The 25,141-nt window shown below is 44.3% G+C and overlaps 1 protein-coding gene across 6 annotated transcripts in view; it reads left to right on the top strand.

The window, feature by feature from the left end:
* WDFY3 (WD repeat and FYVE domain containing 3) overlaps nucleotides 1–14,616 on the top strand; it is a 242,948-nt gene extending 228,332 nt beyond the window's left edge. For 4 of the 6 annotated variants that reach the window (XM_064485992.1, XM_064485989.1, XM_064486001.1 and 1 more), the window contains 7 exons: nucleotides 2,508–2,690; nucleotides 3,864–3,960; nucleotides 6,651–6,974; nucleotides 7,538–7,649; nucleotides 7,773–7,868; nucleotides 8,042–8,239; nucleotides 11,283–14,616. In XM_064485992.1, coding sequence (XP_064342062.1) covers nucleotides 2,508–2,690; nucleotides 3,864–3,960; nucleotides 6,651–6,974; nucleotides 7,538–7,649; nucleotides 7,773–7,868; nucleotides 8,042–8,239; nucleotides 11,283–11,406 — 1,134 coding nt within the window. In that variant the 3' untranslated portion in view covers nucleotides 11,407–14,616. The remainder of the gene's footprint in view (nucleotides 1–2,507; nucleotides 2,691–3,863; nucleotides 3,961–6,650; nucleotides 6,975–7,537; nucleotides 7,650–7,772; nucleotides 7,869–8,041; nucleotides 8,240–11,282) is intronic. The other 2 variants (XM_031433246.2, XM_031433234.2) reach the window with 1 other exon arrangement.
* Nucleotides 14,617–25,141: the final 10,525 nt, after the last annotated feature.

The following is a 25,141-nucleotide window of genomic DNA, read 5'->3' as shown; positions in this document are numbered from 1 at the left end:
TTTCAAAACAGACCCTAAAGTTATCAGAGAACAGTATCTCTTCTCAAAAATACAAATAAATACAATGAATCAGAATAGGAGCCCCCCCCCCATGCAGACCAGGCCCCCCTGTGGTGGCGGAGGGGAGGGCAGTCACTGCTAAGGTGTGTTGGCAAATGGGGAGCTAAGGGTAGACGTGGAAAGACTGAGGTCTCGGTGTCCAAGGGACAAATGATCAGATTCATATGTAGGTGAAGCCCACATACGCAAACCAAAATCCGCCATAACCCTGCTCCTCCTCATTTCTTAGCTCTGTACACCCGATCCCACCGTCACCCTCAGCCCTGCCGGGATCGTCCTGCATGACACAGGGTAGTTCTAACCGCGTCACACCGTCACCCATGGGCAGCTGTCCCCTTGAGGGATGCTGACTATTACGCTTTTAGTCAGATACCTTGTGGTCACTCAGAGAAAAAGGAAAAGGGAAGTTACTCAGTTCTAGTTAACGGCACTTTGATCCTCTCGTCATAGTAAGAGTCATCAGAGTTGGGAATGAGTGGGGTGCGTGAGGGCTAAAAGAGTCAGATTCTTCTTTTGTTGTATTTGAAAGGCTTAAAATGTGTTTCGAACAGCACCTTGGGTTGGGCGTGCCAACACACCTAAGAGGTGTGTGGAAATATCCGTGCAACAGAAGCGCTGTGATCCCCGCTGCGTGGCTATGAGTCCAAGGCTTAGTCGCGCTATTTCAAGCACTTTGTTTTGGGTTTGTTGTTAACTTAAACCCTGAGAATTTTATTTATAGTTAGCTGTTATTTGAGCCAGTACACACCCATTGGATTGCAGTTGTTGCTGCAGACACTACAGACGTACTTGATTCTTCCCTTTTAAGATGCTTTTGTAATCTCTTAGTGACTTGTGGAAAGATTTCCATTCCTGCTATGTTTCTGCCACCACTGTCAAGGCTGCTTTACTTCACTTTGCATTTTGGGCCTCAGCTACCTTTCAGCTGCCCTTTAATTCTCCGTCTTACTCTCAGCCCTCATAACCACGGGGTTTGCTCCAGCGCCCTCTAGCTGAGGTGCCCTGGGGTAAGTGAAGAAAGCCTCGTGTGGCGCTGCCTCCTGTCTCCTGCAGAGACTGGGGCCGTTCATTAAAACTCAGCTGCTGACACTTGCCATCAGAGGCGGTGCAGCGGCTGGTACAGAGGTAGGCACGGCAGTGGTTTGCTAAGCATTATTTTTGTTTGGGATTTGGTTTGGTTCTTGCCTCCTTGGTAGAATAAGAGCCGAGGGAGAGAACAGATAGCAAGACCGGCACGGACAGTGGTCTGGAAAAGCCCCAGGCCGTCTTGGCAGCCACCCCGGCCTCCCCGTTCCCTTCTCTCTTGTGTTGGCGCTGCTGTTCAGTGTCTGGCTTCCCTCTGCTTTTGGTGACCGCATTCCAGTTTCTGTAGGTTCTCATGTGCCTCCTGGCTGTACTGGAATTCACCAGGTCATTTCTGAAGTCAGCACCTTGCATCGTGACAGCCGGGCTGTCTCAGGGATGAGACAGGCAGCTTGGGATGTTGTATAAGCTTTGGGGCCAGAGAGAGCTGGGTTCAGGTCTTTACTCGGTGACATCAGGCAAGTTATTTAAGCTTTTTGCATCTCACTTTCATGCTCTCTTTAGAGGCTCAGAGCAGCTAAGCTCACAAGATTGCTGTAAGGTTGGATGGAATGTGCCGGGCGTCCACCACAGTAACACGCAGTACATGCTTCAGGAAGCACCTTAATTCCTTTAGTGCTAGTGGATTGTATTCTCACCAGGCTGGGTAGAGCCCAGCCGGGCAGAATTTGAAGGAAAAGCTTGGTTTTTCTTCCATCTTCGGAACTCATGAAAACCTGTATTATCAGTTCAGGGAGGCTTAGAGTGTGTTCATTTTGCCAAGAAATGACCTACATACCAGTTTTCTTTTTTTTTTCCCCTCATTCCCCGACCCTTACTGTGAATACAAATTTTTAAATAGGATATTGCAGTGTTATCAAGATTTCATCTCTTCATTTATTGAAGAGAGTTACAGCTGTATATGGACTGAAAGATTTCTACCCTGTGGTTTTGATGATCGGGCTCATTTTATAAAATTTTATAAAATTAAGTACCTCTAAATAAAAGGTATAAATAGGTTTTGTAAACAGTGGGAGGAAAAAGAAGTAGTTCATCACCTCCTCGGGTTACAGACCGCTTTGATCTGGAATAAAGCGGACTCTGCAGTGTGCATGGGCGTGAGCTGGGAGCGCCAAGGAGCTCCTGCCTCTCTCCATTTGCTGGCACCTTGGCTGCAGTATCCACGCGACCTCGAATTCCTAAAGAGGCCTCTGTTCAGGGTATTCATTAAGTCAACCAGCACTGAATTCCATGCTGCGTCAGAAATCACCCAGTCACCGGTCAAAGGACCAAGAGGGTTTCTGAGAGCTAGGCCAAGGGTTCAGTTTGCTTCTGAAACTAGAGTGTAACCTGGCGTGAGTGAAGTTCTTCTTTTCTCCTCTCAGGGGGACATTGTGTCCTGCGCTGGCACGTACATCCACGTGTGGAGCATCAACGGGAACCCTGTCGTGAGTGTGAACACATTCACAGGTAGGAGCCAGCAGATCGTGTGCTGCTGCGTGTCGGAGATGAACGAGTGGGACACGCAGAACGTCATAGTCACAGGACACTCGGACGGCGTGGTCCGGGTAAGTCGGCTGCTCACCTGGGACTTGTGAAGCTGTCCACGGTGGGGGGCACCTGGAGGGCACCTGGAGAGCGAGGTGCTGTTTAGCGAACTCTCACTCTGATTCAGACCAAGCTTGGGCATTGTGTTACCAGACATGGGGGTCATCAGTGACTGGCCTCTTCTCTTCCCATTAAGTGTACCTGTTAGTGCTACTAACCACTTGACAGCTTGACACAGAATCACTTAACCATGATTCCCACGTCACACTGGGATTGTTAAAAATGTCGTCTGCTTAAGTACTGGCTTTTCATCCTGTCAAGTGGCTTCTTAGGGGAAACAGGGGCTGTCTCTTCTCTGCAGAGAATCCCAGAGCTAGAAGATGCTCCCAGGGCCTCAGGTCATCCGTTCATTCCCTGCCTAGAATCCTGGGTGATTTCATCTGAACAGTTTATCATCTGAACAGTTTATCCTTTCTTAGTTTTGTATGCATTGGGCCTCTACCTAAGATGGAATCCATAAAGTGTTTACCTCTATAGTCTGTTCTGGCATTTGGGAGACTTTTCTGTGTGTCTTTCTTCTTTAAATGCACTCTATAAAAGCAGAGAGCAGCTGGTTTCTGCCTTGTAATCAGTCACTTGCTGAGCAAAATGAGGCCATCGGCCACACCCGTGCCACACCCATGCCACACCCATGCCACACCCATGCCACACCCTGCATCTCAGAGGACAGGCCCACCCCGGAGCCGGCTGCCTGCAGAGCAGCATCCCAGATTACTCCACCAGCCAGGCATGGCGAAGCGCCCCTCAGCCAAGATACCCCCGGGGCCCTGCTCCCTGCGTGCCTTCTTGGGGATCTGGAGTCTATATCAGCACGTGTGAGGCTCCCAGGGGTTTTTGTAGGAAACAAAGAAGTGTGCTTAGTTGAACCATGATTTTCGAGTGCATTTGGCCCCAGTCCTTTCCCCTCCACCGTGAAACACCCAGTAACATCTCATGGAACACAGCTTGGGAGGAACTGTTTATTTGGAGGCAGTCCCTGCCAGTTTTCAAGATAGAGAGAAATCTAACTATATACAAATAACAGAAATTAAATTATCTGTTTAATCCTGAGATCCCATTTTCATCCAGTAACATATAAATTGTTCTTGTAATCTGTTTAACTGGTTTTTATTTCCATACTCACTTGAATTCAGTTTTGGAGAATGGAATTTTTGCAAGTTCCTGAAACACCAGCTCCTGAGCCTGTTGAAGTCCTGGAAATGCAAGAAGACTGTCCAGAAGCCCAAATAGGTATTTAATACTTTCTAAAAAGTAATTCCATAATTTTCTTTTTTTTAAGTCATTACGAACACACTTACATCAAACAACACAAGCAAGAGGCTGAGGCTAGGCGTTGCTGTTAGAAGCAGGAGCCCTGCCTGGTGTTGAAGGAGCCGGGCAGGCACGCCAAGTCCTCTGGTTCACCAGGCAACGCCCAGCGTGGTGGTGTCCTGTGGTCAGCTTCCGCATCCCATGATAAATATGGTTATGAGCTCCCTGGAGTACCAGACGCTTGGGCTTTCCGTTCAGAAAAATAAAAGTAGATCTGGAGGGCACCGTGTTAGATAGACGGCCACACCTCAGACCCACGTCTGTCCCACCCGTGACTTAGACAGCTCAGTGTGAGGGACACAGGGGCATTAGGCTGGTAAACTCTTCACAGAGGCAAACCAGAGTCCACGCCCTGGGCCTGCTCAGGAAGGGCATTCATTCAAACAGAAGTGATCTGTTATCAGCTGTATGTGAAGCACTTTAAAATTTTCCAGTGAAATATGGAGATAGATTATTTTTGTGCAGAATGATTGGAAGCAATGCCATAAAGTCAGGCTAAGATCCGCTTTGAGTTACTGAAAGAAGTCATCCTCCATCGATTTAGAACACTTGGTACAAGACACTTCACAGAAAGGACCAGGGTTTTAAGTTTAACCTTTCGGTTGTCTCTTCGTGGTTAATGTTTGTGCCCTGAGGATTCAGCGTAAGCTTGATGATGTGAGGGAGTTACTAAGGGAAAAGGTGTATTATCAGAAAGGCATAAACCACCTGTCCTAGGAAGCCAAAAGTGGTTTTTACTGTCTTTGCCAGAACCGACGGACTGGGCATTTTAATGCTTGTACTACCTTAATGCACGTAAATGTCTACCTAGTCAAATGCAGCCCTGCTGAGAAAGTCGTCTGGGTGTTGGGGGACCTAAAAATTCAGTTCTGTTCAGTAGGTATTTGGGAGCTAGTAGCCACGTGTGTCGGATGCTGAGTTACGCAGTCCAGCGAGAGGTGGGCCACTTGTACCTCCTTTAACAGAGCTTTCGAGTGAACTACAGGGGACAGGGATGAATAAGAGAGACCGAAGTCAGGTCCAGGGAGGAGGGACATGTATGTCCTCTTCCTCCTCCCGTATTCATACTGTGGTCAGAGTTTGGCAGAAGTGGCAGAGGGAGAGAGCAGCCCACGGGAGGGTTGACCTGGGACGGTGACAAGGTGGTGGGACTTGCGGGCAGTGGCCTGCTGAAAGGGACAGGGACAAGCGGGTGGTTCACTGGAAATCAAAGCCGTTTTATTTGAAGCTTATTTGAAGACTATAAAATTAATGATCATAAACCATTAGGTGAAAAAAATTCACTGAAATTAGTCAACTAGTCTACTAATGTTAGCGAGTAGCAAGGAGGCAAATTATGTATCAGTCTTGCTAAAAAAAAAAGGTGTAGTGGGCTGGTACTTAAATGCATGTGCATGCTCTTTTTTCCAATTACATATATTTATTTCTCATAAATATTCCCTCTAGTAGACTTTATTGCAGGGCTTTGAGATGAAGAAATGCACAATAACAATAGAATGAGGAAGAAAAACAAAATTCTAAATCACAGCTTTCAACACACCTGGTAATAAGTCCCTTTGCAGGGCAGGGCCTGGCGAGCTCACAGATTGGGGCAGGGAGGAATGACTCACCAGTAGCCAGGCTGTAGACAGGCTTGAACCGTGCGACCAGGTGCGAGAAGGTGGGCCCCTGCCACTGGCTCTCCTTCCTGCCCTCCTGACTGGGACCCGGTGCCATTCAGATGCGCCGGTGAAACCCCCTCGCACCTTTTCTTGTTGTGCTCCACCCTGACTCCCAGTAAAAGCACTTGCCCAGGGGTCCTTCTGTTTCTCCCCTGCATGCTTGAGTCCCCTCCCTTGGCACTCTCTCCCAGGTGACCCCCATGCCCTGTGGCCCGCAGTGACTGTCTTGAGACCTCTGAGTATAATAAACTTTTATTCCCCCCTCAAAAAACAAAATTAAAACTTTCAACAATAGTTCATTCATCTATGTTGTTGTCATTTCTGTTGACTGCTCTATGGAAGACACCGTGCTTGGGACTCCTTTCCAGCTGTTCACTGCCTTATAGAAAGAATGTCCAAAAGTAATAGTTTGGGGTGAGAATTTCAAATATGTGAGGGAGTCCAGAGGGATGGTTACTTCCTTTTGCAGGAATGAGGTAAGATTTTAGAGACAGAAGCATTTATGCTATACCTTGGAAGACAGGCAACATTGGAAGACACAGAGACTGGGAAGACAGGTCTAGGCAGGGCCAGCCCGCGTGTGCAGAGTCAGCTGTAAGGAGGAGCAGGGCTGCGGGGAGAGCAGAGTCCGCGGCATCCAGCTGAACCGCGGTGGGAATGGGAGGCAGGTAGGTAGTGAAAAATTCACAGAGGCAGGTTTTGGCCAGACTATGAAAGAATGAATGCCAAGCTGAGCATTTTGGCCAACGCATTTTCTGAACTCAGAAATTCTACCGTTTAGCTAAAAGTACCTAGCTGAAAATTCTGACAATTTATTTTCTCTTACTATACTAAGCTTAAAATACTAAGTCTGTTGTGTCTTAACTAGTAGAGGAAAAATACCAATGGGACAAAGCTGGCTCTAACTGTAATGTGTGTGTGTTTCCTAATTCTCCCAATACTACCCAGGGCAGGAAGCCCAGGACGAGGACAGCAGCGACTCTGAAGGCGAGGAGCAGAGCATCAGCCAGGACCCCAGGGACACGCCCAGCCAGCCCAGCAGCACCAGCCACAGGCCCCGGGCGGCCTCCTGCCGAGCCACGGCCACCTTGTACAACGACAGTGGCTCCGACGACTCCCGGCGCTGGTCCGACCAGCTCAGCCTCGATGAGAAGGACGGCTTCATCTTTGTGAACTATTCCGAGGGCCAGACCAGAGCCCACCTGCAGGCCCCCCTTACCCACCCCCACCCCAGCCCCATTGAAGTGCGGAACTACAGCAGATTGAAGCCCGGTAACTTGAAGTCCGGGGTCTGCTTCTCGCTCCTTGTGGGCGGCGTGAGGGTTGGTGGACTGAGGCAGGGGCTGTGGGGGCCACCCACAGAGAGGGCCTCAAGCTGCTGCTTGTGCGCAGTGGACCTGGAGGCCCTTAAGAGATTCTGCCCTGCAATGGTGTTTGCAATATGTTGAGTGTTTTTTTGGGTTTTTTTGTTTTTTTAAAGAAAAACACCTCAAACCAAAGACTTCATTCGTTCACAAATCATGAAAACCTCTGAAAATAGACAAGTTATAGATCACAGATAAGTAAATGTAGTCACAGGTAACTAGCAGGTGGAGAAGTTGTATCTTGTCCTGAGGAGTTCCCCTTCTCTGTGTGTGTCTCTTTGAAGGGGACGATCTCTGACCTGGCCCGTGGCCAGCGTCAGGCTAGACTGTGCCTTCAACTGAGGCACCAGAAAGGCTGCCAGACTGTGCGTTGGGGGCACCGCAGCCATTGAGGGCACCAGGTTGGGCTGCACCCACAAATGTTGTTTCCCTTCGCTCTAGTAGGTCACTCCCCGCACTCTTCCTCTCCAGGGTACCGGTGGGAACGGCAGCTGGTGTTCAGGAGTAAGCTGACGATGCACACTGCCTTTGACCGGAAGGACAACGCGCACCCAGCGGAAATCACCGCCCTGGGCGTCTCCAAGTAAGTGTCAGACCTCTTCCCACCACTCTTCCCACTGGCTCCTTGCCCAGCCCGGGCCCCACCCTCCAGGCAATCTCTGGGGAGCACAGGTTTCACCCGCATCGTCACACGTGGCTCCAACAGACGATCAGAAGCAGCAGCCTGGCAGTGTGTGGATTCCAGTTCCGAATTTAAAAAACAAAAAGCTCTGCCTTCTGTGTTCTTCGAAGGTCCAGCAAGGTTTGATCCAAGGAGAGGGGAGACGGAAGAGTAAACCGGGCTCAGTTCTGCTCTTGCCCCTTTGCCCCCACCGCAGCGCCCTGGCCTGCGGGCAGCCTGCGTCACAGCAGGCTCTCCAGCCGAGGCGGTGCCGAGGCCTTCCCCGCGGTGACTCTGCGTCCTGTCTCCTGCAGGGATCACAGCAGGATCCTCGTGGGCGACAGCCGAGGCCGAGTCTTCAGCTGGTCCGTGAGTGACCAGCCCGGCCGCTCCGCTGCCGACCACTGGGTGAAGGATGAAGGAGGGGACAGCTGTTCGGGCTGCTCGGTGCGGTTTTCCCTCACAGAAAGGCGGCACCATTGCAGGAACTGCGGTCAGCTCTTCTGCCAGAAGTAAGATGAGGCACAGTCTGTCTGTCTTGGGCTAAGCGCTCAAATGTTCCCTTTGCCCGGCACACAGAGTCTGAGTTGCTGTTTGGACCCCACTCCAGTGGGCTGTGTCACTTAAACCAGCTTCACTTTCTCATTTTTCTTTTATTACCATTGCAAAGTATCTCTGTCATACCAGAAAAGACAGAGGCAGCCATCACAGACACCTGGACACCCTGACTCACAGTGGGAAGGTGCTCATGTTTTCCCATATTTGCATGTAAAACATTACAGATTCACTTTAAGTCCTCTCTTCACGCACACCAGTCACACCCTCTTCTCCATATTTTTGTGCTTTGACTGCATACATCTTATTCATAGACAACACTATATTATTGTTTGTTGTGTTTTCAGTTTACATAAATACAGCATACCATCTGTACCCTTTGTAACTTGCTTTTTTTACTCAATGTTCTTTTTGAAATCCATTCACGTAAATAACTATCATTCTAAGTTTTATTTTGACTGCTGTCATATATCTTTTATACAAATACATCAAAATTTATCTCCTTTCTTTTCATGGGCTCTTAAGGGATTTTTTCATTCTGTCAGTACTGTAAACAGTGCTGCAGTGCACACCCTTGTAAGTGCCCTCTTAATACACAAGCTGGAGCTTCCTTAGAGGAGATACCCTGGAAGGGAATCGACAGATCGTAGACACACTGTTGAGCTTAGCTAGATGTTGCCAAATGACTCCCCAAAACATCCGTGCTGATTTACTCTGCCTCCAGCAGGGTGTGTGGTTCTCCCAGTTCTTCCTCCTGCGTGGTATTTGCCAACCTTCTCCACCTGCACCGGGCTGAAGGCAGGCCACGAGGTTGTTGTTTGAACTCCAGTGCTCCTGAGTCTGAACATCTTTTCATATGCTTATTGCCAATTTGAGTTTCCTCTTGGGTGACTTGGCCTGTTTTCCTCTGAGTCTGCCCTTCTGTTTTTCTCCACCTACTCGAGGTGTTATTTGCGTATCGTGGACTCTCAGCCTTTGTCTGTTAGATGTCTTACAGATATCTTCTGCCAGTCTGTGGCTTGTGTTTTAACTTTATGCATGTTTTTTGTGTCACACAAGTTTTAAATTTTGTTGTACTCAAGTGAATGATTTTTGCTTTTTTCTGTCTTAAAATCTTTCCCTGTGCTGAGGTCATGAAGATGGCCTTGTTTACTTTCTTTCGGAAGTTTCAAAGTTTTGTTTTTCACGTTTAGGTCTTTAGGTCCAAATGCATTTGGAATTTATTTGGGGGTGTGACGTGGGGCAGGAATCTCTTATGCTCCCCTGTGTGAAAAGCCCGCTGTCCCACCATCACTGACTCGGATGCCGTCTCTGTCGTGCCCTGGGGTCCCACCGTGCACGTGCGGTGCTCACTTTCCACGGCAGACGGCAGGAGAGTTCCCGTGGGCAGTACTCTCTAATGCTCACATGGCCTCACTAGGGAGAGGCCTTCACAGAAAACAGAGTGTGTTTGTGTGTCATCGTTTCTGAGCCAGTCACTGAGGGGCGTTAGCTTATTAGAAAGGACGTGGCCTTGGACTTCCTCTGACCAAATGCTCCCTGGGCTGTGTCCATTTTATTATCTCAGGTATGTTTCTCACCCTCTCTGAGCTTCAGTTTCTTCATCATCTGTAAGATGCAGGTAATTACACACACACACACACACCCCCCACTGTCGAAGGTGTTGAGAGAATTAAATGAAATCATGTATGAGGTTTGTAAAGCACCAGGTGTAAAGTCTGGCAATATAAGTGTTCAGTAAGAAACGTTATTATAATCATTCATTTTTTTCTCAGACTAATGTCTTAAACTTTCCTCCTGGGAGGTCTGATTCCAGATGAGGTGGCCAGAATGTTGTTGCCAGCCGTCTCTTATGGGAAGTTCTGTGAGGCTGGCAGAGGATTCTGTCTTGCGGGTCTGTGCTTGAGAAGCCCGCTCTCTAAAGTGGTGATCTAGTAATTTCTGGCAGTCAGCATCTCTGTACGTACCGGGCACACATCTGTTCTTCGTAATGTTTAGTTTTCCAAGTATTGCTTAAATGTAGGTAATTCTTTAAATTACCCATTGCTATCAAATGTTGGATGGAGGCTTTATTTGAAAAACCCAGCCCAACAGTGGTTGATGATGACAGAGGAGGCCCAGCAAGGAAGAGCTGTCTCACAGGGCGCGGCCCTGCCGGTGGTCTCTGTGCCCTCAGTTGCTGAGAGAGCTGGTCAGCATTCCTGAGGGTCTTGTCAAAGTCTAGTAACAGTGCTTGAACCCCCTTGGGCTGGTAGCACTTCATTTACTCTCTGCACACTTTTACTGGCAGATTAACGGAGGGGATAGAGTTCTCTACTTCAGTCTTGTGAAGTACAGGCTTAAAATGATGAAGTGCCACGTCCAAGGTCATGCGCTGCCCTGTGCTAGGAATGGGGATACTTCCTATAAAAAAGAACTTGAACATCTCTAAGTATAGTCTACTTCAAGGAATTCTATCAAGATAAACAGAAAATGAGAACATTTGGACCAGACAGAAAAGCCAAACTACCTGTTTAAGAAATGACTGAGGAGTGAATCCAAGTGTTTAAAAGCCCAAAGGAACTTGATGGTGACCAAAGTGCCTTTTAAAATGGGTAGTAAGTCCTCTTTTGCCAAAAGAAAAAAGTCAGGCTCTAAGTAAAGACACCTCCCAAGTGTACAGGCCGTGAGGACCCGTCCTGCACAGGCCTTATACCTGTTTGGACCCCTTGGCTTCATCCTGAAGGAAAATTTTTTTTTTTTCCAAATTCTCTACAGTCAAATAAATGGCTTGCCTAGGTTTAGTACTGCCTTTCTCCGTAGACTGAGACAGCGTTCATTTGAGTCCTTGGTCAGACCGCGTGAGGCAAACCGTGTGCCCTTGGCATCCCTCTGGCCCCGGATGCTCCTTGGCACTATCCTTACCACAAGCTTCCCATTTAGTTTTCAGACCAGCGTTTCTGAGCCCAGTGATCAAAGATGGAGAAGTCCCGTAACTGCTTGATTTTGCTTTTCCTTTAGGTGCAGCCGATTTCAGTCAGAAATCAAACGCTTGAAAATTTCATCCCCGGTACGTGTTTGTCAGAACTGTTATTACAACTTACAGCATGAGAGGGGTTCAGAAGATGGCCCTCGAATTTGTTGAAGATTCCACAAGCTGATTGGAGACCATGGTCTGTAGACCCCTCCCCGATGCCCCCCGCCCCCCGTCACAGCTCGCAGCTCGGAAGGCGCGGACAGTCTCCGTTGACACATCTCCATACCACCTGTTTGAAGTATGGAACTCAGAGGGATCACTGAACAAACGGGTGTGGAGAGCAGTCGGGGCAGGCACTTCAGGTGAACAGCACAGGAAGAGTACGAGGTGGTTCCTACGAGCAGCAGTGTCCGTATCCGATTCTCCCTTGACAATAGCTGTCTCCAAGAGAAATCCTCACTAACTGTCTTTTTCTTGCGTCTCATTTTTGTAGAGCTACTCATCCTTATTTGGAAAAACCAACGACTACAAAAAAAAAAAGGCTTTTAGAAAATGGTTGTAAATCTGACTTCTTTGCAAGTAACTGTGTATATTGTAAATAGGTACAAAGGCCTTTTTTCTAAATAAGGACTTAACTGCCTGTAACATGAGACTTCAAACTAAACCACTGACTCAATGAACTACTTACGGTTTGTCTGACATCGCTCACCAATTAATTATAAATATGTTTTTTTAAATCCTCAAAGACATTATCTGTGGTCTTTTTTTTCCCACCCCCTTTCTATCCCAGCCCATGTGCCCGATGTCCTTTCTTTCAAGTTGCCCACAGTATCTCCACTTAACTTAGGCTAATAACCAAAACAATGTAATGGGGACCTTCTTGAGGAAACAGTGTGGGAGAATAGGAGTCTGGGTGCGAGATACCCTGGACATATGTGGGTGTCTCACACGTGGCTGTGTACCACCTCAGTGTTGTTCTCGTGTTGTAAGACCCCACGTAAACGTCTCTTTGGACTGCTCTTTGGTCGTCACATACCTTCTTAGCACTGCGTGGCGGGGGTCCCAACGCAGTGCAGGACAGCCCTGCTTCAACTAGTGGACGTGTATTTGCATGTAGCCCAAAGTAGCTGCTCTTGCGTAGAACAGAAGTACGTGTCTGGTGACACTCATGTTCTGCTATAGCTTATTTTCAAAAAAGGGTTAAAAAAAAAAGAAAAAAGTGTACTGTACAGAATTAACATATAAACCTTGTTGTAAAACTGGATCATGTCAGAACTGCTTATAATTAACCTTTACCATTTAATGCCATCTACCTGAAAACAGTGAGATTTATACTGTATCAACGTCTATTTTTTTGTTTTTTTGCTATGAATATAGTTACAGTATTTTAATATTTAGTTATTTAATTTGTTCTACTAGTTGGATACAGAACACACAAATCCAGGGAGACTAAAGCTGGTAGGGGCTAAGAGATTAGTTTACAGAAAAAGGCTTTGGTGGTGGGATTTTTTTAAATGTGTGTTATGTACATATATATATATATATACACATATATATAAAAAACAAATGAAACAATTAATCTAGATTTTAAAATTTTCAGATATTTAGTGATAGTATTATGAACAATTCTAAAAAGCCCTGTGATCTGAAAAATGTAGACGCAGTCATGGCCCAAGAAAGGAAGGACGGTCACAGGCCTTCACACCTCATGGGGTTTCATACGAAGGACAGCGGCTTTGGCTTTCCCGACGTTTCATCTTTAGGCCCTGGTGACAGGCACACTTATGCACTAAAATGCACTATATGCACATGCATTCAAAACAGGCATTGGTACAACAGTAATCTTGTACCTAATGGGCTGAAACCAGCTTAAGAACAAATTTGTTCTTCCTGATAACTAGGTCTCCAAGAGAAAATATAAAGGCTGCTTTAGTGCCTTACGCTTACTAAATTTAAACCTTTATTTACCTAGGTTTGAGCCTACAGTCTATTTATGATTACATATCAAAATTGATTACAACACTTCCATTTCTAAAAGTTCAAATATACTTGTTAATAAAAGGATTATTGGCATTAATACTTTAACTTGAAGAGAAGTTGTGTTCTGTTTTCCTTTGTGTCTTACCCCTCCCCGCCCCCCACCTCCTTACTTCAATTCTCGTAAATGATGCTGGATGTTCAGCAGTTGCAGGAGTCGTGCCCTGGCGTCGCCGCAGGCTCTGCCCCTGTCCGGCCGTGTAGGTGAGCGGTAGCAGTGTTATTCTACACTTTTTAAAAGACGTGTCCTCCTTGTGTCCATGACCCATGTCTACCCCAAACCCAACGGCAGAGGTGTTCTTTAAAGACTTGAATATATGAATGTCTGTATGTAGTTACTTAAAGGTTATTCCTCTGTGTAATATGAAGTTATATGAGATGAACACTTTTAAACTTTCCAACACAACTTCCATAACTAGAAGGTGGAAACCAAAACCCTCGTGATAGCATTTCCTCTGGCAGCTGGTGCTGTGGGCAACTGTTTTGTTCAGTGGGGTTTATTTTCTTTTTGCTTCTAATGCAGAAATCACAAATCACTCACACATACAAGTACACTCACATACATAAACTGATTGTTTCTCCGGCTGTCTTTCTGTGTTCCATGTAAACTTGTTTACCAACATATATTCTCAGCATGTACATCCACCTTTGTGTGGTCCGTGTTCTTTCTCTGAGAGTACCTCACAGGGCTTCTGCCTGATCTTTGCAGTTCGTTTGTCCTTCCTTCCATCCATTTGTCCATTTATTCATTCATGTGTTCTAACATTCGTGTCTGGTATGCACCTGTCACGTCATGCTTTTGAGGAGGAGAATCGCTGCCCCTAGCAGCCATCCATCTGGATAATAGCAAAACACTCTAGATAAGTTATTTTGCACTTTCTTATGTATAAAGTTGGTAGAAACTTATTTTTGCTTTGTATCATTTAAATACATTTTGTTTTGGTAAATGAACTGTGTATAAAATATTTATGCCGTTAAAACTGTTTTTAGAGAGTATTTTTAATTTCAGCAAGTTTGGTTACTTGTTGCATGACAATTAACACAGCTGACTTTTTGTGTCAGTGCAATGTATATTTTTTTTGTCCTGTTATTAACTTGTAAGCCCTAGTAATGGCCAATTATTTGTACAGCAACAGAAGTAAATTGAAGATACTGGCTAAGACTGGATTGATTGTGGACTTTTGTACTATATTGCAGAATCCGATTATCTGTTCTTTGGTGGTTATGTAAAAGGCCTGGAGAATTACTATCTAGTGTGCAATCTGTGATAACTGAATGTTCATTGTATATCTGTCTCTGATGCAAAAAGGTAGAGTAACACAATTACAATACATGATTAAATGCAATAGTCCAGATACTTTTTTTTTTATTTCAAATAAATACCTACTATTTACCACCATCCCCCAACATCCCCCCAAAAAAGGAAAAGAAAGTTGTTTCTAAGCCAATTCTTCAGGGATAGAAAAACAAAAATGAGGTCTAATGGAACTTTGTGTAGTTCTTTTTAAGTTGTGAATATATCCTTCAAAAATACCTGCTTAAAATCTCTGCTTTCAGAGATGTTGGCTATTAGGGTCTGGTTCAATTTCTAGTTTGATCCATCTTTGAAAACCAGGCTTTCTGCATCCTGAGCTTCCCAGTTGTGCTGGATTCCAGGGGCAGCCCCTTCTGGAAGCACAGCACCCACTGTCATTGGCCAGTCTTGTCTTTGCAGTCCTGATCTGAGAATGGTAGCAACTCACATATACTTTTATAGTTACTAGCTTACTTGGTTGTAAAACTGACTTCCCAGTAAAAGAGAGTATAGAAAACACATTTTAAGTTTATTTAGGCTGCTTTAGTGACTTTCCTTCTTTCTAAAGATACTCACAGAGTTGCCAGTTCATTTTAAGTGTGAACAGCAGAGTGTCAAATTTAAAGATTATTGTGCTTATTACAGATCCTATGCCAATGCAACTCCAGTTTTGTGGCAGAAAATACAGGAATGCCAAGAACTGCTAGGACAACAGATACTTCTCCAAAAATAAGTCAGTGGTAAGAGAAAACCTAGGGCAGTTCCCATTGTTTTGATGCAGTACTACTCAAAATGCTAATGACCTTGGAAGAGTTGCTGTCAAGGATGAGCCTGCAAAAATTCTGTCAGGGTTTCAAGGACAAACATGCAAAAAACATCTTCAATAAAATTTCCTCTTCACTCATTTTGGCCCTTTTGGAGCATCACAGAAGAAGCAGTCCAGTGGAACTGGTTTAGCACTAGCTTAGTCCTGTTTTTTTTTTTTTTTTTTTTTTTTTTTTTTTTGCTTTACCAGTATTTTCCCCCACCCCCTGCAAAGCTCCTTTTTATTTGTTGTTCCTTTTGACTTCTGCTAGAAATGGCACCACACCAAGCTCCCATGCTTAGAGATAGCATGGTGTTGGGAGAGCCATGGCACCGAAATGCAGAGAAGAGGGCAGCTCTCCTCAGCTTGTGAACTTCTGAAGGCCCTGTCAGTGCACCAGGTCCCCCGTGTGAGTACTGACTGTGAGGATGGGAGGAGTCTAAGATAACGCTGCTTCACCTTGTTGGTCTTAAGACCTTTTGATCCTTAAACACTATCAAGGACCTTAACTGCTATTGTTTATATGGGTTGCATCTATTAGTAGTCCTTGTATTAGCAAAACAGATTTTTAAAAGATGTATATTTATTTAGAAATAGCAATGATGAAACTATTATGTATTAACATCAGTTACGTATTTCTATAAAAAAAATAAACTTTTCCAAACTGCCCCCTTAAAAAAAAATTAGTGAAAAGAGTGGCATGGTTTTATGATTCTGCAAATCTCTTTAATGTCTGCCTTAATTGAACACAGGTGGATTCTCATATCTGCTTCTACATTCAGTCTTTGGTGAGACTTTGTTTTGGCTGACACATATGAGGAAAATCCTGCCTCACACAGGTATGTGGTTGGAAAGTGGGGGAGTATTTTAATAGCCCGTTCGGGTCATTGTTTCTTGGTAGTTTTAAGTTTCTTAAAGATTGATTACTATATGGCATTTGAAACTACATTAATGAACATTTTATACTCTATTCCCTTAAAATCCATTAGTTTATCTGCACTTTGAATCTGTCTTTTACCCATGCATAACTTTACAGCACCCGCTGGCCATTGGGAACTACATCACTGCTACCATGGTGTGTGTATGTCTTCCAAGTGTTGATATATTTCATTCTGTAATATATCAAAAAGTCACATCATACGTAATAAAAAATATTCCCAGCAGTCTCAGGAAATTCTAAGTCAAACTCACAGCGGTGGATATCACAAGTTTTCCAAAATTAGGATTTTTGCTTAAACTCTAAAATTTTATCAATGGCAGTAAGTACTGTTTGCTGGGTTTTTGTTTTTGTTTTTGTTTTCGTTTTTGTTTTTGTTTTTGAGGCAATAGGCTCACCCTGTTAACTTCAAGACCATTTCTGCCAAAGCACCGTAGTTGTCAGCCGTCCTTTCGGGGAGAGACGGCGCACGGTGGGTGTGCGGTGAAAGGAGCAGCAGGCCGGCCACACTCAGTTGCACACGTGCTTTTCTTCGAGACAAACTGCACTTCAGGATGCAGGTACCTTACAGGTGCCTCTCATTTTGTGTCACACAACCTAAGGTTCAAGGCTTCATGAAAGTAGTAACTTTACTGCTTCTCCAAGGACATTCTTAAGTGAAGCAGACATTTGCCTTCTTACTGCAAGTGCTTGGTGACAAAGAACATATCCTGACTAGTAGCAGTGTGGTGGCACTGCCTGATTCCGTGCTCAGGTTCCAGCAGTCCTACCGCTGCTTTTGCACCTCGGTTCTGTACAAGTATCAAGGTAGTGGGAAAAGGCAAATCACGTTTCAGTATTTTTATGAAAATGGGCTTCACCTTGCAGACCCCATGAAAGGGTCTTCAGGACTCCTGGGGCTCTGGGAGTCAGACTTTGAGAAGCTCTGGTCCAAGGGGAAGATACATGAGATGCTACCTAAACTGTAAAGTAGCAGGTCCGCACTCTCCTTGGGGAGCAGTATTCTTAATCGCAGCCCTGGGGTTTTCAGCGGGGCTCCTGTTGAAACTTCCCAAGTGCAAGACCAGTCCTGGCCACACTGGGCTCCCTGCTGGGGCCACCTGCATCTCTGAAGCATTGGGGTTTCCAATAAGGTCTTTGTTAAGTCACGTTCTTCTAGATCAAGACTCCAAAATTTTGATATTGTAAAAAAAAAAAAAAAAACCTGTAATCCTTTCATATTAGGTACATTTCTACCTAATATGATGTACTGGTCAGGAGCCTGGCAACTGAGAGTCAGTCTGGGGTTGAAGTTGTCATTCAGCCAGTTACTGTGTGATGTGAGGCCACTTCTCCACATCTGAGCTTCCTCGTAAGTAAATCTTGTGATTTATGATACCTGCCCCTGGAGAACAGTCATAGGGGTTAAATCAGGAAACATACACAGGACATGTGGTGCTTGACCAGTATGTTCTCAATATATTGAAGCATTAATGTGGAAACAGGAAAACGAAAGGAATGGGGCGCTAAAACGTTTTCTAAAGCCTAGATATTTAAAGCCCTGATGGGAGGAGTGCATCTTCACTCAGACACACAGCAGGCAGGGCGTCGGTGTGGGAAGAGCCCTGGGAAAGCATGCCTCCCAGACCCTCACTTTACACAAGAGCAAAGGAATGCGGAGGGATGCTGGGCGTCCCCAAGCCCTGCTGCTGGCAGTTCTGCCTCTTCTCTTCCCAGCTCCCAGGCCAGTGATTATTACAAACAGCTCTCAGGTCCCATTTTCCATTTTCCTTTTTTTTTTTTTTTTTTGGTAGAGGGAGGTGTTGGGTTTGGCAGGGGAATGACTACAATGAAAATGTACTTAGGGTATCACTTCCCTCCCATCATGCCCTGCTTTATCAAGAAGATAAAGGGTTGGAACTCAACCTTGGCTTTCAAATGTCACACTTCCTGTTCAACAAAGACAAAGGAAATTTGCAAGCTGTATTCCAGGCAGAGGACAGTTATTTAAAGAAAAATAATTCCTTCATGATCTTGTCCTCAAGCACTACTGTACATTTCAAACAAAAGCTATCCCTGAAAAACACTATTTTGGTTCATAAAAGCAAGCCACCCCCTTGCAACCTGATTAGAAAGAAAGAAACTGTGGAACAAAGGTCAACCTAAAGAACCTTTGGCTGTAAACTTAAGGGTCATCACAGTCCAACCCTGTAGGCTGATTCTGCCAAGAGGAAGAAGCAAGATCTACTTGGGCAGTGTTACCAAGTATGCTTGTGGTTCAGGTGTGGATCCACCCACGTAGGTTTATTTTTCCTTCTGAGGTAGCAATTCCTATGTCCATGCTGATACATACTCCACTGGGCCTTGAGGATAATATAAAAATGTCATAACTACCCTTTTCAAGAACTTTATATGAGAGGCTTGCCTTCGTGTAGGTATGGAATCTGTCATTGAATTTTCAGCAAGTCTATCTCATTTCTTACTGTTTGTAGCTCAGTGAGAAAGACACTCTTGTCACCATTGGTTTTGTTAGCTCTGCAGTCTTCATTTTCATATTCTATTGTTTCATCATCTCATCTTTGATTCTGTATTGAATTGATATTTTTCACCAGATTTATATATTACAAGGCCTTCCTAGAAAATTCTCTTCTTTTAGGGTTGTTTTCCCCCGGGACTGGGTTCTTGGTCTTGCGTGAATACTTCCCTGCCTTCTTGGCTGCCTTTCTGTGTTTATTAAAGGTTTCACAGCGTTGGTTTGCATCTTCCTCCTCCTAAGTGTGGATACTTCTGTCCAGACTTTGTATCTGCTGACATCCAGTGTGAGTGGACCCTCCTGAGCACTGGTCCACCCATAGGTTGGGGACTGGCTGCAGGATTTTGTACTTCTGCCTTCACCTGCCATGGTCCAGTCTCAACTCAGCTGCAGTGATTGGCCTCATTCACTCTGCTCTGCTCCCCGCCCCAGGGCAGGGCCTTCACCCCAACTGTAACCTCTGCCTCCTCCCTCACCTGCTTCAGTCATGTCTCAAACGTCACCTTCCAAGAGAGGCCTGCCCTGACCACCCTGCAGGATTTACAGTGGCATGTCGTCTGCCCCCGACTTCCACAGTCACCCTTCTCTGCCTTGTCCTCCGCTCCACCATCTCCCACTGTCTGCTCTGCTATCATTTGTGATGTCTCCCTTGCAGGGTGAAAGCCACTGAGATGGAGACTGAGATTGGCATCCGTTTTGGTCACAACTGCGCCTGGCAGAGCAGCTGCTTGATGAATTTGTTGAGTGAAGGAATTAGAGGCGGTCCTTGACTTACCCCACTTCAACTTCTCTTTTTAACTGTAGTAAGAACATTTAACATGCGATTTGCCCACTTAGATTTTTGAGTGCACAGTGTTGTTACCTGTAGGCACAGTGCTGCACAGCAGATCTCCAAGCTGCTCACGCCACCTAGCCGCAGCTTTATGCCCGGTGAACAGCGTCTCCCCTCAGGCCCCTCCACGGGGACCCTGGCCACCACCACCCTGTTCTCTGCTTCTGTGAGATGGACTGAGACCCCGCACGTAAGTGGAATCACATGGCGTTTGTCCTTTGGTGACTGGTTTATTTCACTTCGTGTGTTATATATGGGTCTTCAACTTTAATGCAATCTGCTTTATGTGGAAGCTTAAATCATCTTGTGTTGAATTTGAGCTTTCACAAACCACATACCTGAACACTTCGTATCAAACTGTCACTGGGGTTTGATCTTAAACATTCAAAGTCGCTTAGTCCTTGAGGGTACACTTGAGCAAGTCACCTCTTCCCACAGGGGGACCCACCCAGCTACAAGCCCAGGGCAGGAGCCATAGGGCCTTTGCAGCCATGCCAGAGAAGAGAGCCTGCCCACCTTCTCCCAGTCCAGTCTAGCTGAGAGTCTTAAATACTCCATCCCTCCGTCCTGCCCATTGGACAATTTGAGGATGGGTGGCTGAACCATTGCGGGGTCCCCGGTTGTGGAGTCAACTGGCAGCCCTTCCCTGCCCCTCTCCAGGCTCAGGACACCCTCCCCTGTCGATCCTGTTATTAAAGATTCCATAGTCAGATATTTAAACAATCTTATTGAGCTGTAATTACCATACTATAAAATTCAAGTATGTATCAATGTTAGCATGTTCACAGAGTTGTGCAGCTGTCACATAGTCTAATTTTAGAATGTTTTCATCACCCCAAAAGAAACCTCACACCATTAGCAGTCACCCCCATTCTTCTCCCTGTCCCCAGCCTCTGGTGACCACTAATCTACTGTGTGTCTATACATGCCTATTCTGGACATGTTGTGTAATGGAACCGTGTGATATGTGGCCTTTAGGCACTGTCTTATTTTGGGGAACAGATATGTTAGAGAGTCATTCATACTTTAGCATGTATCAGAACTTTCTTCCTTTTTGTTGCCAATATTTTAGTTCAGTATGTGGATATAGCAGATTTCATTTATCCATTCACCACTTGATGGACATTATTTGTTCCCATTTTTTTACTATTGTAAAAAAAAAAAATCCACATACAGTTGTTTGTGTAAATGGGCATTTTCATTTCTCTCCAGTATATACCTAAGAGTAGAATGGCTGGGCCATATGTAACTCTTTGTTTGACATATTGAGGAACTGCCCAACTATTTCCCAAAACAGTTGTAACATTTTACATTCCCTCCAGCCGTTGATTTTTATTCTCAGGGAACAAAACCAACCATACTGCACTCCTCCTCTGTGTCACCTACAGATCCTCATTAAAATGTCTTTTTGATTTAGAGACGGGCCACTTCCCAATATTCTTTCAAGAAGGGATCTGGTAAGAAAGTAGGTGAGGGTGACAGCCTGCACTGCACCTGGGGAAGCGCCCGGCTCTCTGGTCCTGCTGAAGTTTTCCCGCCACCTCTCCTCCCTCCCTGGCTCCAGCCCAGGCGAGGAACCCTGCCTGTATAGACCACAATCACAGCACCTTCTGCAGTGTTCCCCCCAGGGGACCTGGAAATTCTATTGAAGGTATGTTTGAAGGGTCTCACTTAGACCTTCTGTTAAGTTCTTCTGGCCTTCGTTTTATTTTTATTTTAATATAAGTATGTATATATGGCCACTGCTCTGCAGCTGGGAGTGTCATATTTGGATTAAGATCTATCCCTTCTTTTTCTACTCTAAAATCAAATTGACTGGGTGAGATCCTCAGCTGTATCTAAGGAAAGAGGTTGACATAGCCTCTCCCCAAAAAGGATCTATAAAGCTGGACAAAATTATTTCAGCGCTCTAGAGAGCAAAGAAAAAAAATGCAGCAATATGAAAACCACTTATCTTGGGGAAAGTGCTGTCCAGTGGGCATCAGGAGTTCTTTCCCTGGGCTGCTCCTGTTCCTCGGTCAGCTTAGCTGACATGGAGATCTGGCAGGGCGGGACAGAACCGTGAGGACCCCAGCCGTCAAAGCCATTACTTAATTTGAAACAGTGAATGATGCTTGTACCCAGTGAAGTTGTCAGTGAAAGTGACAATTGCAGCAGAGGGTGAGTGGGGCAGGCAAATGGCCCCATGAGCCTGGCATTGTGTGGCTGGACCAAGCATATTCCTGAGTGAGGCCATGCACATGCACAGTGGAGACCTGGAGAATGTCTGGGTGAACCACACACTCCTGGCCGACTCTGAGCCTGCCCGCAGGGCCCTCAAGAGACAAAACTCATCACCTGAACATCAAAATTAAAAGGTGTCAAACTTCAAAAGAAAATTTAAGAAAATAAATGATCAAGTGATGCACCTAACAACAGAGAGTCAAACTATGTGAGTCACAACTGATAGAACTTTAAGGAGAAGAAGATGATACACTATCATAGTTCGAGACCTCAACACCCCACTACCAGAAATGGACAGATGCAGCAGGCAGAAATTCAGTAAGATGTAGCTGAACTCAACAGCACCACGAGTCAACTGGATAAAATTGACATCTGTAGACACCTAACAACAGCAAAAGACAAATTCTTCTCAAGCTCCCTTGGAATTCAACGTAGACCACATTCTGGGCCATAGAACACATCTTAATAAATTTAAAAGAATATAAATCATATGAATGCTCTCAGACCACATTAAGGGAATTAAACTAGAAATCAGTAACAGGAAAATCCCCAAACATGTGGAAGTTAAACACCACACTTCTAAATAACACATCAGCCAAAGAAGAAATCTCAAGAGAAATTTTAGCATGTCTTGAGCTAAATGTAAATGAAACATATCAAAATTTGTAAGTGAAAGTACCACTTAGAGGGAGATTTATACTGCTGAATGCATATATTAGAAGAGAACAAAGATCAAAAATCAATAACCCAAGTTTTCACTTCAGGAAACCAGAAAAAAGAAGAGCAAATTAAATCTAAAGTAAGCAGAAGAAAAGAAATAATAAGAATTGGAGCAGATATCAGTGAAATTGAAAACAAGAAATAAATACCAAAAAAAAAAAAAATCAGTAAAACCAAAAGCTGGCCCTTTGAAAATGTCAACAGCCAAGCTACCCTAAAAAAGAAGAAGAAAGAGGGAAAGGGAGAAAGTGAGAGAGAGGGCACAGATTACTGATATCAAAGAAGAAATAGAGGCCATCACTGCAGATATTATGCAAATGAAAAGAATAATAAAGGAACACCTTGAACAATTCTATGCCCACAAATGTGATAACCTAGATGAAATGGACAATTCCTTCAAAGTCGTATTTGCCAAATCTCACACAAGAAGAAATAAATTGTCTGAAAAGGCCTACATCAAAGAAATTGAATCAATAATTAATAACCTTCCAAAAAAGAAGACACCAGGCCCAGATGGTTCACTACTGAATTCTCCCAAACAGGAAGAAATTGTACCAATTCTCTACAATCTCTTTCAGAGGATAGATGCAAAGGTGATACTTCCTAACTCATTTTATGAGGCCAGCATTACCCTAATACCAACACCAGACAAAGACATTATGAAAAAACTACAGACCAATATCTTATGAACATAGGGGCCAAATCCTGAACAACATGTTAGCAAATCAAATTTATATATGAAAAGGATTATACACCATAACAGTTGGGATTTATCCCAAGTGTTCAAGGCTGGTTCAACATTTGAAAATCAGTTAATGTAATCCATCACATCAATTGGACTAAAAAAGAAAAATCACATGATCATATCAAATGCAAAGAAAAAAAAGCATTTGACAAAATCCAACACCCATTCATGATAAAAACTCGATATAAACTAGGAATAGAGGGAAACTACTTCAACTTGTTAAAGACTGTACAAAGAACTTACAGCTAACACCAAACTCAATGGTGAGAAACTCAAAGCTTTACCACTAAAATCAGCTAAATGTAAAATGCAAAGTATAAAAGTAGAATTTAACATAGGAAAACTAAATGACCTTGGGTATGGCAGTGATTTACAATAGCCAAGTCGTTATATTATAGTTACTGTATCATAGTAGCTACATCATGGTTACAACATCAAAAAGCACAATCCATGAAAGCAAGAACTGGTAAGATGAACTTCATTAAAATTAAAAACTTTTGTCCTGCAAAAGATAATGTCAAGAGAATAAGACAAGCCACAGACTGGTAGAAAATATTTGCAAAAGAGACGTGATAAAGGACTGTTATCCAAAATACACAAAGAACTCTTTAAACTCAACAGTATGAAAATGAACAACCTGATTTTAAAATGGGCCAAAGACATTGACAGACACCTCACCAAAGAAGATACACAGATAACAAAGAAGCATATGAAGAGGTGCTCCACATCTTGCCATCAGGGAAATTCAAGGTGAAACGTTACATACTTATAAAATGACCAAAATCCAGAACATCAACAAAACCCAAGTGCTGGCAAGAATATGGAACAACAGGAAGCCTCATTCACTACTAGTAAGACTACAGAATGAAACAGCAACTTTGGAAGGCAGGTTGGTGGCTTCTTTTACCATGTGATCCAGCAACCACAATTCTCGCTATTTACCCAACGGAGTTGAAAAATTAGGTCCATCTGGGGAAAAAAAAAAAAAACTTCACACTGATGTTTACAGCAGCTTTATTCATATTTGCCAAAACTTGAAAGCAAGCAAGATTCCTTCAGTAGGTGAATGGGTAAATAACTATGGTACAGCCAATGGAATATCATTCGGCATTAAGAAGAAATGAGCTATGAAGCCATGAAAAGACATGGAAGAATCTTAAATGCATATCACTAAGTGAAAGAAGCCAATGTGGAAATGCTGCCTATCATATGACTCTAACTATATGACATTCTGGAAAAGGCAAAACTATGGAGACAGTAAAATGATCAGAGTTTGGGGGTGTCAGGGAAGAATGAATAGGGGAAGCACAGGGGACTTTTAGGGCAGTGAAAATACTCTATATGACACCGTAATGAAGGATACATGTCATACATTTGTCCAAATCCAAAGAATACATCACCAAGAATGAGCCATAATGTAAACTATATACCTTGGGTGATTACGACATGTTGTCAATGTAAGTTCTTCAGTTGTAACAAACATACCACTCTCACTGGGGATATTGACAGCCAAGGAGGCTGTGTTTGGGGGCAGAGCAGAGGGTATATTGGGAATCTCTGTACCATCCCCTCAATTTTCCTATGAACCTTAAAGTGCTCTAAAAAATTGTCTTAAGAATGAAGGGAAAAAGGAACAGCCTTGGAGAAAATATTTGTAAGTCACATATCTGATAAGGGATTTGTATCTAGGATCTGTAACAATCTCTTACAGCTGAATAAGAAGAAACATCACATGTAAAAATGGGGAAATAAATGAATAGACATTTCATCAAAGAAGATATACAAATGGCAAATAAGC

Source organism: Camelus dromedarius, chromosome 1, assembly GCF_036321535.1.
Source record: "Camelus dromedarius isolate mCamDro1 chromosome 1, mCamDro1.pat, whole genome shotgun sequence".
In the NCBI taxonomy this organism is placed as follows: Eukaryota; Metazoa; Chordata; class Mammalia; order Artiodactyla; family Camelidae; genus Camelus; species Camelus dromedarius.
Note: the sequence above shows the minus strand (reverse complement) of the source record. Positions and strands in the feature narration are given on the sequence as shown.